Below are 24,086 nucleotides of genomic sequence, written 5' to 3'. Positions count from 1 at the left end.
AAAGATAAATTACAGGGGCTGCTTGATAATTTCCTAGCCAGGTTTGATGACTTGCAGAAGTTGAAGCCCTGCTTCACCTTTCTTGTAAATCCATTCATGGTTGATGTGGTCAATGATGGTTGTCCAATTCTCGAACCTCTGGTTACAGAATCATCTGCTGTGGAAATGGAACTAACGGAATTACAGGAGGACCTGGGTCTAAAGATGATCCATAAATCCCAGTCTACAATTGAGTTCTGGAAACAAGTTTCAGAAATAAAATATCCTGAACTGAAGAAAACTAGTGTGCGACTCATCTCAATTTTCAGCACAACATACTGCTGAACTCTGTATTGATGTTTGTCAAGTCAAAGCATTGTGCAATCCTTACAAATCAACACCTGACAGAGCTAATTCGTACAGCCTGGACAACATATCAGCCAGATTTTCAACGACTCACAGCCAAGATGGAGACCCACAAGACCTCTACTGGCAGTAAATAGCAGCTTTAATAGCCTGATAATTGTAGCATTGTCTGTTTATGTCATAATAATATATGTACATTACTATTACTGAAACTAATACAAATTAACAGTTTAAAAAGCTACATGCATGAATAAATATTATTGCGTACATGTATTTCTTAACATTTATATAAAATTTTTATAACAAAATGTGTATATAACAATAAAAACGTGTGTGTAAATTTTGTTCATGTCTTGCGGCTCTCAAACATCTGAAGTTAATCGTATGTGGCTCTTACATTAAGTAAATTTGGCCACCCTTGGTATAGACTATAATGAATCTGTCGACGGGATGGTATAAACTGTGCTGACCCTGTCAGTGAGACAGTATACACTGTAATGATGATGTACTGTAGACTGTGCTGACCCTGTCAATGGGACAGTATAGTCTGTGCTGACTCAGTCAATGGGATGGTATAGACTGTAAGACTGTATAGGCAATTCTGATACTGTCGATGGGACAGTTTAGACTGTAGAGACGGTATAGACTGTGCTGACCCTGTTGATGGGACAGTATAGACTGTAATAACAGTATGGACTGTGCTGACTATGTCGATGGAACGGTGTAGTATAGACTGTGCTGACCCTGTCAATGGGATGGTATAGACATTAATGATGGTATAAACTGCTGACCCTGTCGATGGGACAGTATACACTGTAATGACCCTGTCGATGGGACATTGTAGACTCTAATGATGGTATAAACTATGCTGGCCATGTCAGTGGGACAGTATAAACCGTGCTGATGTTGTTGATGGGATGGTATGGATAGTAATAACAGAATAGACTTTCTTGACCTTGTTGATGAAACAGCATAGACTCTGCTGACCCTGTCGATGGGACGGTGTAGACTGTGATGACGGTAGAGCAATGCTGACACTGTCGGTGGGACAGCATAGATTGTAATGACCCTGTGGATGGGATGGTGTGGATAGTGATGACAGTGTAATCTGTGCTGATCCTGTCAATGGTATGGTAGAGGTTTTGCTGAGCCTGTTGATGGGATGGTGTGGATAGTAGTGACAGTATAGACTGTAATGATGATATAGACTGTGCTGACCCAGTCGACGGGACGGTGTAGACTGTGATAACCCTGCCGATGGGACTGTATAGACGGCAATGACTCTGTCAATTGGGCTGTATAGGCTGTAGTCCAGACAGCAATGACGGTTTATACTGTGCTGACCCTGTCAGTGGGATAGTTTCGATAGTAATGACAGTATAGTCTTTGCTGACCCACTCGTTGAGACAGTGTGAATAGTAATGACAGTATAGACTGTGCTGACTCTGTTGATGGGCAGGTATAGACTGTGCTGACCCTGTTGATGGGACAGTACAGACAGCAATGACGGTATAGACTGTGCTGACCCTGTTGATGGGACAGTACAGACAGCAATGACGGTATAGACTGTGCTGACCCTGTTGATGGGATAGTACAGACAGCAATGACGGTATAGACTGTGCTGACCCTGTTGATGGGACAGTACAGACAGCAATGACGGTATAGACTGTGCTGACCCTGTTGATGGGAAAGTACAGACAGCAATGACGGTATAGACTGTGCTAACCCTGTTGATGGGACAGTACAGACAGCAATGACGGTATAGACTGTGCTGACCCTGTTGATGGGAAAGTACAGACAGCAATGACGGTATAGACTGTACTGACCCTGTTGATGGGACAGTACAGACAGCAATGACGGTATAGACTGTGCTGACCCTGTTGATGGGACAGTACAGACAGCAATGACGGTATAGACTGTGCTGACCCTGTTGATGGGAAAGTACAGACAGCAATGACGGTATAGACTGTGCTGACCCTGTTGATGGGACAGTACAGACAGCAATGACGGTATAGACTGTGCTGACCCTGTTGATGGGCAGGTATAGACTGTAATGATGGTATAGACTGTGCTGACCCTGTTGATATGATGGTATAGTTTATAATGACGGTATGGATTGTGCTGACCCTGTCGATGGGATGGTACAGACTGTACTGATGGCGTAGACTTCGCTAACCCTGCCGATGGGACTATACAGATGGTAATGACTCTGTCAATTGGACGGTATAGACTGTAATGACGATACAAACTGTGCTGGCCCTGTCAATGGGACGTTATAAACTCTGCTGACCCTGTCAGTGGGGTGGTATAGATTGTAATGATTGTATAGTCTGTGCTGACCCTGTCGATTGGATGGTATGGATATTAATGACTATATAGACTTTGCTGATTGTCGATGGGACCGTGTGGACTGTAATGATGGTATAAACTGTACTGGCCCTGTCAATCTGACGGTATAAATGGTGCTGCCCTGTCAATTGGACGGTAAAGACTTTCCTGACCCTGTCAATGGGAAGGTATAGTTTGTAATGATGGTATTGGCTGTGCTGACACTGTCAATGGGACAGTATAGAAAGTAATGATGGTACAGACTGCACTGACCCTGTCGATGGGACGGTGTGGATAGTAATGACAGTGTAGAGTGTGCTGCCCTGTCAGTGGGATGGTATAGACTGTAATGACAGTATGGACAGTGGTAACCCTGTCGATGGGTCAGTATAGACTGTAATGATGGTCTAGACTGCACTGACCCTATCAATAGTGTAGAATAGACTGTAATGACCCTGTTGATGGAACTGTGTGGATAGTAATGACAGTATGAACTGTGCTGCTCTGTCAATGGAACGATAGAGACTATAATAACCATATTGTGGCGACCCAATTACTAGCACACTCGAACGGCGGACAATTAGCCAGAGCCAGAGACAAAGGTAGATAGCCTCAAGGAATTTCAGTTACTTGCCTCTCGAAGTATCGAGTGGGGGAGACAGGCTTTAAAGCAAGACTGTGTTTTTGAAATAAAGAGATTCTGTGGCTGCAGTTTATCGACTCCGTGTCGTAATTTCAGCGCTGCGCGTAGCAGCCCGCCACATTGGTGACCCCGACGGTCCAAACGTTTTTTTGGACCGGAGATGGCAGACGCTGCGTTTGTTAACGCGGTTTCCTTGAAGCTGCCAAGCTTCTGGACGCTACAACCTCACCTATGGTTTCAGCAAGCAGAAGCCCAATTCCATGTTCGGCAAATAACCTCAGAGGACACCCGTTACTACTACGTGGTGAGCTCCCTCGACCAGGACACAGCGGCCCAGGTCGCGGAGTTGTACAGTCTTCCCCCGGCGGAAGGCAAGTACACAGAATTCAAAGCCCTGCTCATAGCGACTTTCGGGCTCTCCCGCCGCGAGCGAGCTGCCCGTTTACTGCACCTGGATGGCTTGGGAGACAGGCCTCCATCAGCTTTAATGAATGAGATGTTGTCTCTGGCCGACGGACACACACCCTGCCTCATGTTTGAGCAGGCATTCCTGGAGCAGCTGCCCGAAGACATATGCCTGCTGCTGTCCGACGCGGATTTCAGCGACCCCTGGAAGGTGGCAGCCCGGGCGGACTTGCTGTGGAACGCCAAGAAGGGGAGTGGGGCGTCCATCTCACTGATCACCCGGCCATGCTCCCAGCAGCAAACCAGTCCAGGCCCGGCCGCAGAGCCCGCTAAACCCAGAGGCCAGGGTGTGGAGCCCAACGAGCAATGGTGTTTCTACCACCAGCGGTGGGGCGCAGAAGCCCGCCGTTGTCGCCAGCCCTGCCAGTTCCCGGGAAACGCCAGGGCCAGCCGTCGCTGATGGCTACGACGGCTGGCCATCGGGATAGCCTCCTGTATGTCTGGGACAAACAGTCGGGACGCCGGTTTTTGGTCGACACCGGTGCCGAGATCAGCGTCTTACCTCCGACGAGTTACGACACCCGCAGCAGGGCGCCGGGTCCCACCCTGCGGGCCACGAACGGCAGCACTATAAGGACTTATGGCACCCGTCCGGTGCAGCTACGGTTCGACTCCAGCCAGTTTACGTGGGACTTCACACTGGCCGCCCTGGGTGCGGATTTCTTGCGGGCTCACAGCCTACTGGTCGACCTGCCCAGGAAGAGACTGGTTCACACCGAGACCTTTCAGACATTCCCCCTGGGTGCAGCCCGGTTGCCTGCCCCTCAGCTCGGCTCCATCACGCTGTCCGACAACGACTTCACCAGGGTCCTGGCGGATTTCCCATCGGTTCTGGCACCGTAGTTCGCGGCAGCCATGCCCCGACACGGCGTACAGCACCACATCCTGACCCAGGGACCACCAGCTCTTCCCCCGGACAAGCTCCGACTGACGAAGGAGGAGTTCAAGCGGATGGAGGAATTGGGGATCATTCGGCGGTCCGACAGCCCATGGGCCTCCCCCCTGCACATGGTGCCCAAGGCGACAGGGGGCTGAAGACCGTGCGGCGACTACCGCAGGCTGAACGAGGCTACAACACCGGACCGCTACCCTGTGCCGCACATTCAGGACTTTGCAGCAAACCTGCACGACGCACGGATCTTCTCCAAGGTAGACCTCGTCCAGGGATACCATCAAATCCTGATGCATCCGGACGACGTCCCCAAAATGGCACTCATCACCCCGTTCGGTCTTTTTGAGTTCCTCCGCATGCCGTTCGGCCTGAAGAATGCCGCACAGGGGTTCCAGCGGTTGATGGACGCGGTGGGACGCGACCTGGACTTCGCATTCATCTATTTGGACGACATCCTCATAGCCAGCAGCAGTCGTCAGGAGCATCTGTCCCACCTCCGACAGCTCTATGCCCGGCTGAGTGACTACAGTCTAACAATCAACCCGGCCAAATGCCAGTTCGGGCTCGACACCATCGACTTCCTGGGCCACAGGATTACCACAGACGGGGCAACCCCTCTGCCCGCTAAGGTAGATGCGGTCCGCCATTTCCCCCGACCCACCACGATCAAAGGCCTTCAGGAATTCGTAGGTATGGTCAATTTCTACCACCGCTTCCTCCCTTCAGCTGCCCGGATCATGCGCCTCCTGTTCGCCTTGCTGTCCGGTCCGGGCAAGGACATTACCTGGGACGAGGTGTCCGCCGCCACTTTCATTCAAACGAAGGATGCCTTGGCGAACACCACGATGCTAGTACACCCCAGAATGGACGTCCCTACCGCCCTCACGGTGGACGCATCTAACACGGCAGTCGGTGGGGTACTGGAGCAGCTCATCGCGGGCCGCTGGCAACCCCTGGCGTTTTTCAGCAAACACCTGCGGCCACCCGAGCTCAAATACAGTGCTTTCGACCAGGAGCTGTTGGCTCTATACCTGGCAATCCGGCATTACTTCTAAGAAGTAGGCCATTCACCGCGTTCACGGACCACAAGCCGCTTACCTTTACATTCACAAAGGTGTCCGATCCCTGGTCGTCCCGCCAGCAGCGCCATCTGTCCTACATCTCTGAATACACGACGGACGTCCGGCACGTCTCGGGTAAGGACAATGTCGTGGCGGATGCGCTCTCTCGCCCTAACATTCACGCCCTTTCCCAAGGGGTAGACTTTGAGGCGCTGGCAGAGGCACAGCTGGCAGATGAGGAGATCCCGAGTTACAGGACCGCAGTCTCCGGTTTGCAGCTCCAGGACCTCCCCGTAGGCCCAGGTGAGAGGACCCTACTCTGTGACGTCGCCACCGGCCAGCCCCGTCCCGTCGTCCCGCCACCTTGGCGACGATGTGTTTTCGACTCCATTCATAACTTGGCCCACCCCTCCATCCGCACTACCGTCCGGATGGTCTCCAGCAGGTTTGTTTGGTACGGACTCCGCAAGCAGGTCCGTGAATTGGCCAGAACGTGCCTGCACTGCCAGACGGCCAAGGTGCAGCAACACACCAAGGCCCCGCCGCAGCAGTTCCACCCCACCCACCGGCGTTTCGACCACATTCATGCGGATATCATGGGCCCCTGCCAGTGTCGCGCGGGGCGCGGCACCTCCTGACTATCGTGGACCGGTTCACCAGATGGCCAGAGGCGGTTCCACTCACCGACACCACCTCTGAATCTTGCGCCCGGGCACTGATCGCCACCTGGGTTTCCCGCTTTGGTGTTCCGGCCCACATTACCTCCGACAGAGGCGCCCAGTTCACCTCCAGCCTCTGGTCAGCGATGGCCAGCCTGTTGGGGACTCAGCTGCACCACACCACTGCCTACCACCCACAGTCGAACGGACTGGTGGAGCGTTTCCACTGTCACCTGAAGTCGGCTCTCATGGCCCGCCTGCGAGGAGCTAACTGGGCGGACGAGCTTCCCTGGGCCCTACTCGGCGTCCGCACGGCCCCCAAAGACGATCTGCACGCTTCGTCGGCCGAGTTGGTGTACGGCGCGCCCCTGGTCGTTCCCGGGGAGTTCATACCAGCCCCAAGGGGGCGAGAGGAAGAACCCGCGGCGGTCCTGGGCAGACTACGCGAGAGACTCGGTGCCCTGGCCCCCATACCCACTTCGCAGCATGGGCAGCGTACCCAAAGACCTGCAGAACTGTAAGTTTGTGTTTGTACGACGGGGCGGGCATCGGCCACCGCTGCAACGGCCCTACGAGGGGCCATTTACGCTGATCAGAAATGACAGGTCCACGTTCGTGCTGGACATTGGGGGGAGAGAGGAGGTTTTCACGGTGGACCGACTCAAACCGGCCCATGTGGACTTGGCGCAACCGGTCGAGTTTCCGGCACCGCGGCGCAGAGGCCGACCTCCCAAACAGGGTCCGGCCCAGACTGTGGACATTGGGGGGTGTACCGCCGGTTCTGGGGGGGGGGGGGGGGTTATGTGGCGACCCAATTACTAGCACACTGGAACCGGCGGACAATTAGCCAGAGCCAGAGACAAAGGTAGATAGCCTCAAGGAGTTTCAGTTACTTGCCTCTGGAAGTATGGAGTGGGGGAGACAGGCTTTAAAGCAAGACTGTGTTTTTGAAATAAAGAGATTCTGTGGCTGCAGTTTATCGACTCCGTGTTGTAATTTCAGCGCTGCGCGTAGCAGCCCGCCACAATATAACAATTACAGCACGGAAACAGGCCATCTCGGCCCTTCTAGTCCATGCCGAACGCTTACTCTCACCTAGTTCCACTGACCCTCACTCAGCCCATAACCCTCCATTCCTTTCCTGTCCATATACCTATCCAATTTTACTTTAAATGACAATACCGAACCTGCCTCTACCACTTCTACTGGAAGCTCATTCCACACATCTACCGCTCTCTGAGTAAAGAAGTTCCCACTCGTGTATCCCTTAAATTTTTGCCCCCTAACTCTCAACTCATGTTGTCTTGTTTGAATCTCCCCTACTCTCAATGGAAAAGGCCTATCCACGTCAGATTTATCTATCCCCCTCATAATTTTAAATACCTCTATCAAGTCCCCCCTTAACCTTCTATGCTCCAAAGAATAAAGACCTAACTTGTTCAACCTTTCCCTGTAACTAAGGTGCTGAAACCCAGGTAACATTCTAGTAAATCTTCTCTGTACTCTCTCTATTTTGTTGACATCTTTCCTATAATTCGGTGACCAGAACTGTACACAATACTCCAAATTCGGCCTCACCAATGCCTTGTAGAATTTTAACATTACATCCCAACTCCTATACTCAATGCTCTGATTTATAAAGGCCAATGTACCAAAAGCTTTCTTCACCACCCTATCCACATGAGATTCCACCTTCAGGGAACTATGCACCATTATTCCTAGATCACCCTGTTCTACTGCATTCTTCAATGCCCTACCATTTACCATGTATGTCCTATTTGGATTATTCCTACCAAAATGACGATATGGACAGTGCTGAATCTGTCGATGTAACGGTATAGACTGTATGATGGTATAGATGTGCAGACCCTGTTGATAGGATGGTATAAATTGTAATAATGGTATAGACTGTGCTGCCTTGTCAATGGGACAGTATAGACTGTAATGGCGGTATGGACTGTGCTGATCATGTCAATGGGATGGTATAGACTGTAATGACGGTAGAGACTGTGCGGACTCTGTCAAAGGGACAGTATAGACTGTGCTGATCCTGTCGATGGGACAGTACAAGCTACAATCACAGTATAGACGATGCTGACCCTGTCAATGGGACGGAATAGTCCATTATGCCTGTATAGACTGTGCTGACCCTTTTGATATGATGGTATAGGCTGTAATGATGGTATAGATTGTGCTGACCCTGTCAATGGGATGGTACAGACTGTAATTACAATATAGAGTATGTTGACCCTGTCGATGGGACGTTGCAGACTGTGATAACCCTGTTGATGGGACTGTATGGATGGTAATGACTCTGTCAATTGGACTGTATAGACTGTAATGATGACGAATCTGCTGATCACAGTCGAGAGATGCCTTGTCCAAAGAATTCACAACGAAGGAAATAAAACAGCTTAAACGAACTGACCTTTTGCTGCTGCTGGAAAGTGAACACTGCACAAACCTTCCTGATCTTGCAGGGGTTTTCTCAGCTGCAGGTCACTACTCCTGAACAAAGATTCAATGGTTGATCCTTCATAAAACCGCTGAACGACACTAACTTTACTCAATCCTTCAGGTTCCCATACTTCGGTAAAGTCTTCACTCTCTAACTCGACTGTAAAGATAAATCAAAGATGCAACAAACCTGAACCGGCAGTGATTGGTGAAACTGTTGGCACAACGGTTTTTGCTCCTGACAATAGAAAGTAAAACTCCACTTTAAAAACGAAACTGCGTCATGAGACGAATATGCAGCAATACCAACTATCGAACTACCCCGAACTAACTGCATCACAGCAGGGGTTTCCCCTTATATACCTGTAGGAACATAACATCATGTGACCACACACCAGTGGGAAAATTATATCATGTGACCTCACACTGGTGGGAAAATTACATCACCCCACCATCACAAGACAATTACATCATGGTCATAAGACAGTCACAAGATACCACGAGGTACGTAACACCTCCCTCCAAAAAAAAGAAAATTTTGGTCTGTTATGAGCAAAATTTTAACAACTATTTACAAAAAAATACGAATGTATAAAATCTACAACATACACAATATACCATATAACCATATAACAATTACAGCACGGAAACAGGCCATCTCGGCCCTTTTAGGCCATGCCGAACGCTTACTCTCACCTAGTCCCACTGATCCACACTCAGCCCAATACATAGAATTATCATATAACACCTTACAAACTAACATACAGTAGGAGTGTCACAAATGTTAAAATACCACTCCGTACAAAAAAATTACATTGTACATTCAACATCTAGATAGACAGTCAGCAATCACATTATCTTTGCCTTTAATATGAGTTATCAAAACATTATATTCCTTTAACATCAAACTTTGTTGCTGAATTGGAGTGTGATTTATTTCCTTAACCAAGCCCAGACCCACAACATAACCAAGGCAGGTCACAGTGGTATGACCAAATTCACTTTTAGCTAAGTTAATAGTTAAGTTAGCTTTTGAAAGCCTTTCAAATAGTTTCTCCACTGCTGTAATATGTGCTTCCCAAGTATCATTTCCTGTAACTAAATCATCAATATAGGCATCTGTATCATTTAACCCATGAATCACAGAATTAATCATCCGCTGGAAAGTACCTGGGGCATTCTTCATCCCAAAAGGAAGAACATTATATTCATATAACCCAGATGGGGTTACAAATGCAGAAATCTCTCTACCTCTATCCGTCAATGGAACACACCAATACCCTTTTAACAAATCAATATTTTTAAGGAACTTTGCTTGTTTGACTTTGTCCACACAATCATCCACCCTAGGGATAGGATATGCATATGTTTTTGTTACAGCATTCACCTTCCTGTAATCAGTACAAAACCAAATACTACCGTCTGACTTAGGCACCATAACACAAGGTGAACTCCAATTCGAATTAGAAGGTCTAATAATATAATTCTCTAACATATACAGTCAGCCCTCCTTATCCGCGAATTCAACTAACGAATTCGCGGGATCACGAAAACCCGGAAGTGCTCTTCCAACACTTGTTGTTCGACTTTTTTTTCTTGTCATTATTCCCTAAACAATGCAGTGTAACAACCATTTTACATAGCATTTACATTGTATTAGTTATTATGAGTAATCTAGAGATGATTTAAAGTATACGGGAGGATGTGCGTGGATTATCGTGCATCGGGATCGAAAAAAATCGAAGATCTCTTACTAAGTAAGTCGGAGCAGGTACATCCGGTATTATTTAGCGTCAGTTAGTCAAACGTTTGTCTTAGTATATAGTATATATTTTACCTTTCTATGCATATAAAACATTTAAGAACATATGTTTCAGCACTGGGCTTGGAAATGGAAGTTCTCAGGAATTGGGAGCGCTCTGCTCCCGAGTGCACTCTCCACCATGCCGGGTTGATGTGAGGATCAAAAACCCAAAACCCCAAAACCCAATAATTAAACCAATGCGTTGCTTAGTAATAATGGTAGCTTTCATCGGGGCAGAGCCTTTCTTACTTTATCCTTTAAAATTGTTCCGATCGTTGACCGACGTAGCCGAACACTTTTCCAATGACCGATGGCATTTCACGTCTTTTCGATTGCTTTATTATTTCCACTTTATTCTCAATCGTGATCGTGATTATTTTCGTGAACAGAAACATTGCGCATTCAGAGTTCTGGCGCTGGGTCTTAATGTCCACTGCACTGAGACAGGTTAAATAAGGTCTGGGGTTCCACTGGGTCCTAAGGTCCACTGTATTGAGACAGGTTGCATAAGGGACTTGAGCATCCACAAATTTTGGTATCCGTGAGGGGTCCCGGAACCAATCCCCCACGGATAAGGATGGCCGACTGTATTTAATTTCTTGCTCAGCAAATTCACACTTTTCCATGTTCATCCGATATGGATGTTGCTTTATGGGTTTGGCATCTCAACATCTGCATCATGTGAAGCTACGGTGGTTCTTTTAGGGACGTCTGGAAATAAATCCCTGTATTTCAAAAGTAACTGCTTCATCTGCTGCTTCTGCTCTGGCTATAAATGAGCTAATTTCTCATCAATATTTTCCAGAATTGTTGAGTTTGGAAATCTGGCAAAAATAATATTGGGTTTAAAATGGCTTTCAGATGAATCATCCATTAAGTTCCCAGTGGGATCAATCTCACTTAACCACAAAAGTCATAGTAGCGGACTGTTTCTCATAATACGGTTTTATCATATTTATATGACAAAGCTGTGTTGACTTCCTTTGATCTGAAGTTTTTATCACATAATCCACATCATTAACTTCGGATCTCACCTCATAAGGACCATGAAATTTAGCTTGTAAAGGGTTCGTTTGCACTGGGAAAAGAACCAACACCTTATCTCCAGGCTTAAATGACGTCATTCTAGCTTCCTTATCATACCAGGTTTTCATTTTCTCCTGAGCTGATTTTAAATTTTCTCTGGCTAAGCTACAAGCTTTATGCAATCTATCCTTAAATTTCAAAACATAATCCAGCAAATTAGTATGTACCTCTTTATTAATCCATTGTTCTTTTAATAAGGCCAAAGGTCCTCTAACTCTATGCCCAAACACAAGTTCAAAAGGACTAAAACCTAAGGATTCCTGCACTGACTCCCATACTGCAAATAAAAGTAAATATACATCCCAATCCTTTTCATTTTCCACACAATATGTCCTAATCGTGGTATTGAGAGTAGAATGGACCTCTCCAAGGCTCCTTGCGATTCTGGATGGTATGCAGACGAGGTAATCTGTTTAGCTCCCAGTTTATAAACTATCTGCTGGAACGATCCAGACATAAAATTACTAGCTTGATCAGATTGTATTTCCTTAGGCAACCCAAAATAAGTAAAGAATTTTATAAGATCCTTTATTACAGTTTTAGCCATTATATTCCTGAGTGGTATTGCGTCCGGAAACCCAGTCGCCATGCACGTGATGGTCAGCAAATATTGATGGCCAGTTTCATTTTTTGGCCATGGGCCTACACAATCTACAATAATTTTGGAAAACAGTTCACCAAATGCAGGAATAGGTTGCAGTAGGGCCACAGGAGTAACTTGATTAGGTTTCCCACAAACTGACAAGTATGACAAGTTCAGCAAAATGTTGCCACATCTTTTCTCAAACCAGGCCAGTAAAAGTGTTTAAAAACCTTGTTCACAGTTTTCTTCACACCTTGATGTCCACTCAAGGGCACACTATGAGCCAAAGTTAAAATCTCATTCCGATAAACTTTAGGAACTACTACCTGGTGAAAAACCTTCCATTCCTCAAATGCAGGAATTGTAGGTGATCTCCACTTACTCATTAATACTCCCTTCTCAAAATAATATCCTACTGGCACCTTCTCAATTTCACTATCTGGAAGAGTTTGTTCTTTTAATTTGGTAATCTCAGAGTCTCTACTCTGCTCTGCTATCATCTCCTTCCAAGACAGAGACAAATCTTCATGGTCAGACCTACTACAAGAATCTTGATCAAACATTGAAGGTAAAAAAGTTTCTGACACATCCTCAAAATTCGAATCCCGAGTTGAACAGTTACAGGTAGCAGACCCATCCTCCTCATCCATCTTTTTGGCCATAGCTCGGGTTACAACACAGGAGAAATCCATGTTAGAACCCATCTTTGGTTCATCAGAGATAGGCTTAATTGTTAAATGCACTTCAGGAAAAACTTGTCCATCTGCTAAGTCATTCCCTAGCAATAGAGAAACATCATTCACGGGTAAACTGGGTTGTAGTCTGACTTTAACAGGTCCTATAACTAACCCTGACCTTAAATTTACTCTATGCAAATGTACAGGCATAAGAGCACTCCCAACACCTTATATAAAGTTTACCTCACCAGTGTCAGACTCATCACTAAATTTTAGAACACTGTCTAACATAAGTGACTGAGAGGCTCCAGTATCCCTAAGGATTTTTATTGGCACCGAAGTGGATCCCTCTTTCAAGGATACAAATCTTTTGGTTATAAAATGATCATATCCCCTATTTACTTGGTCAGACTCCGACAAAGCTTCATTTGTGTTTCTGGAACTCTGTGGATTTACAGGTTGTTCGATATGTTGCACACAGGCATCTGGGACTGCCTCCTTCTCCTTCTTCTTCAGTCGGAAACAGTTAGCTATTACATGACCAGGTTTATTACAATAATTACAAATAGGACCAAACTGTCTTTCCTTCACATGTTTCCCTTCATCCTTACCTTTCTCACTAACTTACGATTTAATTTCTGGTTTACCTTGACTCTCTGTGCTGTTTTTCCTTTTAAATGTTCTACCCTGAGGAAATTTACTCTTATGGATTAAAGCATACTCATCTGCTAATTTAGCAGACTCCTGCAATGTAGCAGTGTCCCTCTCATTTAAGCATGTTCTTACTACAACAGGGATGCACCTTTCAAATTCCTCCATTAAAATCACTCTTTTAAGTTATCATATTTCCCATTCACATTTGTAGAGGAAACCCATCTCTCAAAACACACAGATTTATCAGAGGCAAATTCCACTCATGTTTTTTTTCCACGGATTTCTGAATCTTTCTCTATAAGCTTCTAGAACCAGTTCATATGCTTTCAGAATATGCTGCTTCACAATATCATAATCAAGTGCTTGCTCAGTATTTAAAGTTGTATAAACTTGTTGTGCCTTACCTTTAATTACACTTTGTAACATCATTGGCCATTTCTCTTTCGGCCACTCTGAAATCTATTTCGTTAAATGGAGGAGCAAATATAACTTCCCGACTAGCAACAAACTATTTCCTAGAACCAGAGGACTGATTCTCGGACTTTAATTTCTCTATCGCTAGCTCAAACTCCCTCTTTTTATCTGCTTCTCTAGCTGCAAATCCCTTCTGTTTATCTGCTTCTCTGGCTTCAAATTTCTTCTGTTTATTTGCAGCTTCTAACTGACTTTGTTCCAAATCAGCTTCTAATTGCCTTAACTTTATTTGTTCGATATGTAACTGCCTCTCTAGATTACTCATTGGAAACATATCTAACACTTCTTCATCAAAATCACCTGACTCTTTATAGTATGCCACGATTTTTCTCTGAAGTACTGTCTTTGTTGTAACCTTCGTAATTCCTTTAAGGTCCAACCTTCTAGCAATCTCGGATACATCACCTTTTTTCACCTTCACTAATAACTCTGGGTCTGGCGATGCCAGAAAGTTGTCAATATTCATTGCTGCCAAATACCACCCACAGACCAATCAAACAAAAGAATCGGGTATTTCCCTTTTCCAAATCAGATTGATAATTAAACAAACATTTAAACTCAAAATCAGATCATATCGCAGACAAGTCCCCAATTTTATGTTATGTGGCCAGTAACAATGAATATAGAATTGAGTCAGGTTTTATAAACAAACATAAACATTTATTAAACTCTGCTCAACAAAAGTGAAAGTAAACGAACGACTAACTTAACCGGGAGTTAACTGCTATACGGCAATTTAACAAACAGCCAAACTCTGGAATAGTTCTTAAAGTGGTCAATTCGGACACAGTCTTAAAGTGGTAAATTTGAAAATTCAAGTGATTTATACAGTCAATAAGGAAGGACTTTACTGCAACAACGATTTCTCTGAAGAAAATGATGAATCTGCTGATCACAGTCGAGAGATGCCTTGTCCAAAGAATTCACAACAAAGGAAATAAAACAGCTTAAACGAACTGACCTTTTGCTGCTGCTGGAAAGTGAACACTGCACAAACCTTCCTGATCTTGCAGGGGTTTTCTCAGCTGCAGGTCACTATTCCTGAACAAAGATTCAATGGTTGATCCTTCATAAAACCACTGAACGACACCAACTTTACTCAATCCTTCGGGTTCCCGTACTTCGGTAAAGTCTTCACTCTCCAACTCGACTGTAAAGATAAATCAAAGATGCAACAAACCTGAACCGGCAGTGATTGGTGAAACTGCCGGCACAACGGTTTTTGCTCCTTACAATAAAAAGTAAAACTCCACTTTAAAAACGAAACTGCATCTTGAGATGAATATGCAGCAAAACTATCGAACTACCCCGAACTAACTGCGTCACAGCAGGGGTTTCCCCTTATATACCTGTTGGAACATAACATCATGTGACCACACACCGGTGGGAAAATTACATCATGTGACCTCACACTGGCGGGAAAATTATCTCAGCCCACCATCACAAGACAATTATGTCGTGGTCATAAGACAGTCACAAGATACTCACGAGGTATGTAACAATTGTAATGACGGTATAGGCTGTGCTGACAGTGTCAATGGGACAGCATTGACAGTAATGACAGTACAGATTGTGGTGACCCTGTCGATGGGTCGGTATGGATAGTAATGACAGTATAGACTGTGCTGCCCTGTCAATGGGAAGGTATAGACTGTACTGACGATATAGACAGTACTGAATCTGTGGATGGGACAGTAGAGACTGATGCTATAGACTGTGCTGACCCTGTCGATGGGACAGTATAGACTGTGCTGTCCCTGTCGATAGGACAGTACAGACTGTAATGACGGTACAGACAGAGCTGACCCTGTCAATGGGACGGTGTAGACTGTAATGATGGTCTAGACTGTGCTGCCCCTGTCAATGGGATAGAATAGACTGCAATGACTGAGTCGATGGGACGGTATAGATTGTAATGACAGTATGGACAGTACTGATCACGTTCATGGGGGCGGTGTAGACTCAAATGATGGTATAACCTGTGCTAACCCTGTCAATCTGACATTATAAACTGTTCTGACCGTGTCAATGGGATGGTATAGATTGTGCTGACCCGGTCGTTGGGATGGTGTGGATAGTAATGACAGTACAGACTTCGCAGACTCTGTCAATGGGATGGTATAGATTGTAATGATGGTATAGACTGTGCTGACCCTGTCGATGGGATAGTATAGACTGTAATAATGGTATAGACTGACCTAGTCGATGGGCCATATAGACTGTGCTGACCCTGACGATGGATGGTATGGATAGTAATGACAGTATAAACTTCCCTGACCCTGTCGATGGGGTGGTATAGATTGTAATGATGGTATAGGCTGTGCTGACACTGTGCATGGGATGGTGAAGACTGTGATAACCCTGTTGATGGACAGTATAGGCTGCAATGACAGTATAGACTGTGCTGACCCTGGCGATAGAATGGTATAAATAGTAATGACGGTATAGACTGCGCTTACCCTGTCAATGGAATGGTATAGATTGCAATGACCGTGTAGACTGCGCTTACCCTGTCAATGGGATGGTATAGACTGTAATAATGGTATAGACAGTGCTGACTCTGTCAATTGGATGGTATATACTATAATGACAATATAGACTGTGCTGACCCTGTAGATGGGATGGTATAGATTGTAATGATGGTATAGACAGTGCTGACACTGTGAATGGGATAGTATAGACAGTAATGGTATAATCTGTGGTGACGCTGTCGATGGGACGGTATAGACTGTAATGACAGTATAGATTGTGCTGACCCTGTCAATGGGATGGTGTAGACTGTGATAACCCTGTCGATGGGACTGTATAGATGGTAATGACTCTGTCAATTGGATGGTAGGGACTGTAATGACGACATGGACTGTGCTGACCCTGTCGATGGGACAGTATATACAGTACTGTCATGACCCAGTTGATGTGACAGTGTAGTCTGTGCTGACCCTGTCGATGGGACAGTATATACAGTACTGTCATGACCCAGTTGATGTGACAGTGTAGTCTGTGCTGACCCTGTTAATGGGACGATATAGATTGTAATGAACCTGTCAATGGGATGGTATCGACTGTAATGACGGTATAGACAGTGTTGACCCTGTCGATGGGATGGTATAGACTGTAATGAGTATCTGAGTGACAACTAGCCAAATATAGAGGTGGATGAATTAGAGAGAGGATAGGGTTTAGAAGAAGGCCTAATAGATGCACATTTACAAAGGAGACAACAGAGACTGATAGACAATAAACGTCTCAGGTCCAAGGTGTAAAGAGCTGTTTTGGCCTGTTGACAGGTAGATGCAGACATGGATCAGCCTCGGAAGCAGCAACGCTCTGACCTGAATGGACCGGTCAACAACAACTATGTCAATGAGGTGAGCTTTGTCACTTGTGTGTGATCATTGTCATTCAGCACAGAGCCATATGCTCCTTGTTTGTTGTGATTCTGCATTAGCAGATAGAAAGTCCCAGTTTCGAGTCAGTGAACACTGAGGGATTGGCTGGAATTTACTGGGAAAAAATGATAATGAGAAACTATTATATCCAGGACATGGTGGAGAGAAGGGAAATTCAACGAGAGTTTTTGCTTCTGGTCACCATGAAGTGAAACCCAGTGAAATGGGCCTCAACTACTGCCATCAAAACCAGATTCTCATTCACCAGTTTGTCTCTCATATAATGAAAGATCATTTGAATTATGAATTCTGGGCCAGCAGTGAATCTAACTCTGTCACCAAGAGAAAGTTGGTGGGTCCTGTGTCCCAAGGGGTGTTGATAGATGTAAAACCTGTCTCAAAGGAAAAAACAGGCAATGGAGACTGCTGTTGGATGTCCCATTTCCTTCACTCTTATTAGACTCTAGCTACCTGCCCAGTGGTCACCTATTGAGCCTCGTCATCTAATTATCCATCTATCGCTGGTAGACCAGTGAATTAGACTATGTTGGTTGGAGCCAGTCTTTCACCAGGGGAATAAATGCAATGTAAGGTTATTCATGAACATCCAAGTTAGGAGCACAAACCTGCCCTTCTCCTCACTCTGGTCACAGCCAATCCAGTTGCAACCTTATCTTCATGTTCCCGCCTACCATTAACTCTTCCTCCCTGTGTCTGTCTCCCTCTGCCTCAATCAATGACCCTGCTTCTACTGTTGGTTGAGGAAATGAATTTCAAAGTCCCTTTGTACCATTCATCCACCTTGTCAGGGTTATTCAGAGAGAAAGAAAAATGGAGGGTTATGTAGGAGGGAAGGGTTAGATTGAAGTTAAGAGTAGGTTAAAAAGTTGGCACAACATTGTGGGCCAACGGTCTGTAATGTTGTATGTTCTGTGAATACAATCAAAACTTGTTATTCCATTGCTGATAACTTAATTCTGATTCCTGTGAGACAGTTGACAACATCTGCTTTCCCTTGTAGCAAACGAAGACACCATCCTCCTTTCCTAACTTTGTGGATGGTGAGTATTGCTGAAATATTGCCAGAAACCATTTGTTAGATCCTCAGGGCCACTTGGAACAGTAGGCCTTACTTTGAAGGCCAATTCCTCTGGAGGATGGATGAATGAAAGATTAATTGTCCAATGGAACATCAGTGAATGATTTGCATAATTGAGGGTTCTGTGCGAGGAAACATTTGCACTAATTTGTTATTTTATTACCTGACGACTTTCAAGTTTAACCCCCTGAGAATCATGATAGGGCATGGTAGTGGAGAAGCTAGCAAAGCTGTTATAGCTTGTGGCAAGTTTGTACGTTCCTCCCCGTGTACATGCGGGTTTCCTCTGGCTGCCCCGGTTTCCTCCCACATTCCAAAGATGTATCAGTTGGTAGGTGAATTGGTCCCATGATTCAGCCGGGGTTAAATTGGTGGATGGCTGGGTGGCGCGGCTCAGTGGCACAGAAGGGCATGTGGAGGAATAGAAAGTCAAGACACAGAGTGTGAGATTAGTGATTGGTGAACTGTTCCACCATAAATACTGCATATCGAGCCTGTTTATTTTACCAGTACCAGTTAGTATCTCCTGTTTGTGATAACAGCACTGGGACTCTTTAAACTTTGCTGTTTCTGGTGAAGTTCCAGGTCCTTGTGAGCCAGAAGATTTGATTGATGGGATCATTTTTGCAGCCAATTACCTCGGCTCAACACAGCTGCTGTCGGAGCGAAATCCTTCGAAAAACATCCGTATGATGCAGGCACAGGAAGCAGTAGCTCGCATTAAGGTAGCTGATTTAACTTGGCTCTCTGTATTTGAAACTCTGCAGTCAGCCAATTGGCAATATCACAGTATATTTCCCTGGTCTACAATGTCCTGTAAGAATTCTCGTCATGATATTTCCCCAGTCTTCTATGTCCCGTTAGAATCCCCATCATGGTACCCACCTCAGCCCCAAAGGGACTCATCGTGTCACAGCATTTCCTATGGTAAGTGCTACCCTGAAAGATGTGTTTGTGCTGTTAATCAGAGTGAGATGTGAACATTGTGACTGAACCCTGGTAAACTGACACTATTGGATTGTGCTCACTACTGCCCTTCCCCATCAACCTTGCCCTGGTGAATCGCGTCACTCAAACCCATTCTTATCCCATCCCCAAACCTTGACATTCCATTTATACCTTCGATTCTGTTCCTGACCCCTCCTGACTCCCTGCTGTGTCTCCAGCCTCCCTATCCCACCCCTCTCCTACTTCCTGCTGTGACTCCAACTCCCCATCACACTCACCCTCCCCACTCCCTATCCCAACCCACTCCTCACTCCATGCTATGTCTCCAAACTCCCCATCCCACCCCCTTCCCCACTCCCTGTGACTCCAACCTCCCTATTCCACCCCTCCCCACTCCCTCTGTCTCCAACCTCCCCATCCCATCCCAGCCCCCTCCTGTGCACCTCACTTCTTCCCTATCCCCTATCCTCCTCACCTTCCCGTACCCCTACCCCCTCCACCCTATCCTATCCCCCCAGAATCACTCTGGCCTTCTATCACACCCCCCCACACTATCTTTTTCTCCTATCATTCCACAACCTGTCCCCTGCTCGTAACACCCAACTCTACTGTTTTCAAAGTAACATTTATAATCAGACCACGTATATGTTCGCACATTGATTCTTTTTCCTGCGGGCATACTCCATATCTAACCTTGCTTCCTTCCTTGTTTTTGATTGCAGAGGGTGCAGAAAACATCAAAGTCCAAGAAGAAAGTGGTGAGTGTCTGTAAAGAGATGCTGTTCTCCGTCTGTCGATGTTAATGTTGCTGGCGTGTGAGTGCTGCGTTTGCAGCTGGTTGCCATGGCAGCCAGACAGGCTACTTGGTTAATCCTCCCCTCTTCTGTCCTCAGGGTGCGGACGGGAGCTCTCAGTCAATGACTGAAGTTGACCTCTTCATTTCCACACAGAGAATTAAAGTTCTAAATGCAGACTCACAGGTAACAGTGTACCCGAGGAAATGGGTCTGTGCACAGGAATGTGGAGGTGAATGAGGGGGGAGGAGTCAGTGACTGAAAGAGGAAAGAAATAAATTGTGAAGGAAAGGGTCCATAAGAAAAGGTGCTGGGATGGGGGTGAGCAGGTGCAGAGCTGGCTGCCTGGTAGGGAGTGAGCGGGTGCAGGGTGAAGGTGATTGATTGCAGCAGCCGGAACAAGAACGAGGTGAGGGAGGAAGGGAGGGAATGAAGAGGGAGAGGGAGGGAAAGAACAAGGTGAGAGAGGGAGAGGGAGGGAGGGTATGAGGTGAGAAAGGGAGGGAGGGAATGAAGTGAGACTGGGAGAAGGAGGGAGAGAGGGAACGAGGTGAGGGAGGATGGAAACAAGCTGAGAGGGGGAGAGGGTACAAGATTATGCTGGCAGAGGGAAGGAGGGAGGGAACAAGATGTGATGGGCATTGAGAGGGAATGAGGTGAGACAGGGAGGAGGAGGGAGGGAGCAGCTGGTCAGGGTTTGATGTTCTCTGAGACATTTTGAATGTGACAATGGAGACCAATGGGAAGATGAGTCTGAGGGCAAAGGATAAAGGGAAAGGAGGGCATCATCCTGAACAAGCCCAGCTCCGACATCATGTGGAAATCTTTGCACTCAACAAGAATCCATGAACTGCAGTGATGTTGGCCAGTTAATTTGCTTAAATGACTGAAAGTTCAATGCTGTCCCAGGAAAACACACACCTGTCAGCTTGGAGTCATGTGGTCAGAAATGTTGTAACCCTTTGGTACATGTGGGTCCTGGATTTAGTGTGTCATCTGAACAACAGACCACTCACAGTATCTCGGTACAGGCCCCTTTTTACAGAAACTGTAAAAGTTTATTTACACAACAAATACACAAAATACAAACATCAAATATTTACAAGACAGTGAATAAATTCAAATTAAAATGTGATTATTACTGTCTATGAAACAGTCAATTCCCTGGGGAGAGAGAGATACACTGTTCCTGCAAATCTCCCCCTGTACCCATCGTGACTGCATACTTCCTCTCCAAGGACAGCCGGGCACGGACGTATCCTCAGAAGAGGGACAGGCAGTCGGCCCTGGCAGAGCCCTCGACTGTCCGCCACCTCAACCCATGAATGACCTTCTAGGCCAGGGCCAGGAGCAAACCCACCAGGACATCCTCCTGCTGCCCCACCCCATTCCGTATGGGTGCCCGTAGATGAGGAGCGCGAGGCTGAAGTGAGACCAGAACCTGAGTAGCAGCCCCTTCAGATACTCAACCTCTCACACTCCGTATAAACGTGGTACACTGACCCCTCCTGGGCACAGAGTGGGTTCAAATACCTGTTCCTCGGCACAGCCCAATGCAAAACCCTCCACCTCAGGTCTCCAATGTACAGGGGAAGCACCCCGGGGACCTCCTCCACCACCAGATGGTAACACGAGCCGGCAAGGCGAGTCTGGTCAGCGACAAAGGCAAGGAAGTGAAAGGTGTGCAGGAGCAGCTCATACGAGAAACACTTTGGGGTATCATAGAGGACATGGTGGGCATCCCCACGAGATAGCTTACATTCTGTGGGACCCTATCCCACGTTGTATCCTGAGGCCTCGGTCCAATGAGCACATCTGCCCCCTCAGGTGGTGCTGCAGTCAGAACCCCTTCACTTCCCTGAGCCCCCATTGTGATCGGATGTGCACCAGTCCCTGTCACAGCTGGAGCATCCTTCCCCCACTGGCACAGGAGCACCCTGTCTGGATGAGAATAGACCCTATACTCTCTACAGCTCTTGGTAAAAGCAAGGCAGTTCCCTCAGAGCAGAATTGTCCGCTGGAAGGTGCGTGCTCTCCTGCAGGCAGTGCCCCCAGCAGAGAAGTGCATCGCCAGCGTGTGCTACCTCAAAGGATGGACACTGTACAGGTTTTTCCACAGGGTCCTGAGGCACACACACTGTGATTGGAAGACTCTGGACCACAGCAAAGACCCAGTGCCTCCTATTGCCTCTTCTGGTTCTGGAGGCAAAAGCAGTGGGCAGGACTAAAACAACCAGCCGGTACCATACCATGGAGGCGACCATGCCTTTCCCTGGTACAAGATTGACCGGTGTCCCAAATTTGTCTCCATATCCCACCAGTTCGCTGGCCACACCTCCTCTGTCGAGCTCAGGTAAACTCCCAAGTAGAGCAGGTGTATGGTGCTCCACGCAAAGGGTCTCAACTCCTCCAGTAGGGAGTCCGCCTGCTCCTGACCCACCGAGAGCCCCGCACTCCTCTCCTGGTTGACCTTTGCAGGGACGGGGCAGTCTTGCATCCTCTGCAAGTCAGCAGAGTCAGTGACCATGTCATTGGCATAGGCCAAAAGGATGACCTCCATGTCTTGCTCATGTAGAACCAAACCCGTTAACCTCTTACGGAGAAGGCACAGGAATGGCTCCACGCAAACAGACATGGAGTAACCCTGATGCATCCCTCTCACAAAGCACAAGGGCATTGTCAATGTCAAGGGCACTCTGCAGCTGTGTACAACAGTCGGACACAGGCCACAAAGGTGGATATTATCCTGGATGTGGGTGGACCACTTGAGCCAGCATGGAGCCCAGACGATTTATCCTCCACACTGAAAGATACTGGGCACCAATTCCTCAGGCAACGTGATCCCCCCTTTTTGGCAACAGGGCTACAACTGCTCTGTGCCGAGAGAGGGGCATCTTTCCCGTCACTAGGCTTCCCTCAATACCCCTGCATAATCAGCCTTTAGGATGTCCCAGAATGCCTGGAGAAACTCAACCATCAACTCATCTAGCCCCGGGGTCCTGCCTCCCTGCAGCTGGTTGAGGGCACCATTCAGCCGCACTAAAGATAGCGGTGCATCAAGCCACCTAGCACCCCCAGGGCTGACCTTCGATAAGTCCTCCCATAGAGCCCTCTGTGTATCCTCACTACATGGGTGTGGTAAGAGACCCTATACTCTTGTATAGGAATTGACTTGCAGCACAATTCTGGTTGGATCTGTGACAGAGAAGCCATCCTCTGTCAGCAGCTCCGTGGGTTGCCTGCGAGAGTAGAAGGTCGGCGAGGCGTGGTCCAGATCCTATGGCATTTGGACCAACAACCTCACATAAGTGCCTCAGGACCTCTCGAGCTGCCTGTACGACAGGCCTATCCTCCAGCACTGAGAGGACATATACCGTGCATATGGCCTTTACTGGGGGTAAATCCTCCTCCTCTTGTGGGCCCTGATCTCCAGGCTCAGGGGACACATCCCCCTGTCTTTTCAGGCCACAGATATGCTGAGGCACGCTGACCTCCATTTCAGAGGCTTCCTCAGTGTCTGGCACCACTTCCCCTCTCCGACTTCCCCAGGCTCTTGCTGGGTTTTAGAAGCCACAGGACCTTCCGGGCTTGATTCAACAGCACTAACTTGCTCCTTTTTCAGGGGAAAAGACTTCAGATGCTTTGACTTCTTTTTAGCCTTCCTGCCCACTACCTGAGCCCACTCCTCACCGTCACCCACCCTGTGCCCACCCCTGACTTCCACAGGC

General features: G+C 46.9%; 1 protein-coding gene across 3 annotated transcripts in view; it reads left to right on the top strand.

Moving 5' to 3' along the window:
- Positions 1-24,086, top strand: part of apba2b (amyloid beta (A4) precursor protein-binding, family A, member 2b) — a 781,711-nt gene that overhangs the window by 745,494 nt on the left and 12,131 nt on the right. For all 3 annotated transcript variants that reach the window (XM_073024735.1, XM_073024733.1, XM_073024734.1), the window contains 5 exons: positions 17,416-17,496; positions 18,539-18,578; positions 19,196-19,341; positions 20,287-20,322; positions 20,458-20,544. In XM_073024735.1, the coding sequence (XP_072880836.1) occupies positions 17,416-17,496; positions 18,539-18,578; positions 19,196-19,341; positions 20,287-20,322; positions 20,458-20,544 (390 nt within the window). The remainder of the gene's footprint in view (positions 1-17,415; positions 17,497-18,538; positions 18,579-19,195; positions 19,342-20,286; positions 20,323-20,457; positions 20,545-24,086) is intronic.

Source organism: Hemitrygon akajei, chromosome 21 (genome assembly GCF_048418815.1).
Source record: "Hemitrygon akajei chromosome 21, sHemAka1.3, whole genome shotgun sequence".
Taxonomy (NCBI): Eukaryota; Metazoa; Chordata; class Chondrichthyes; order Myliobatiformes; family Dasyatidae; genus Hemitrygon; species Hemitrygon akajei.
This window is presented reverse-complemented; position numbering and strand designations above follow the sequence as displayed.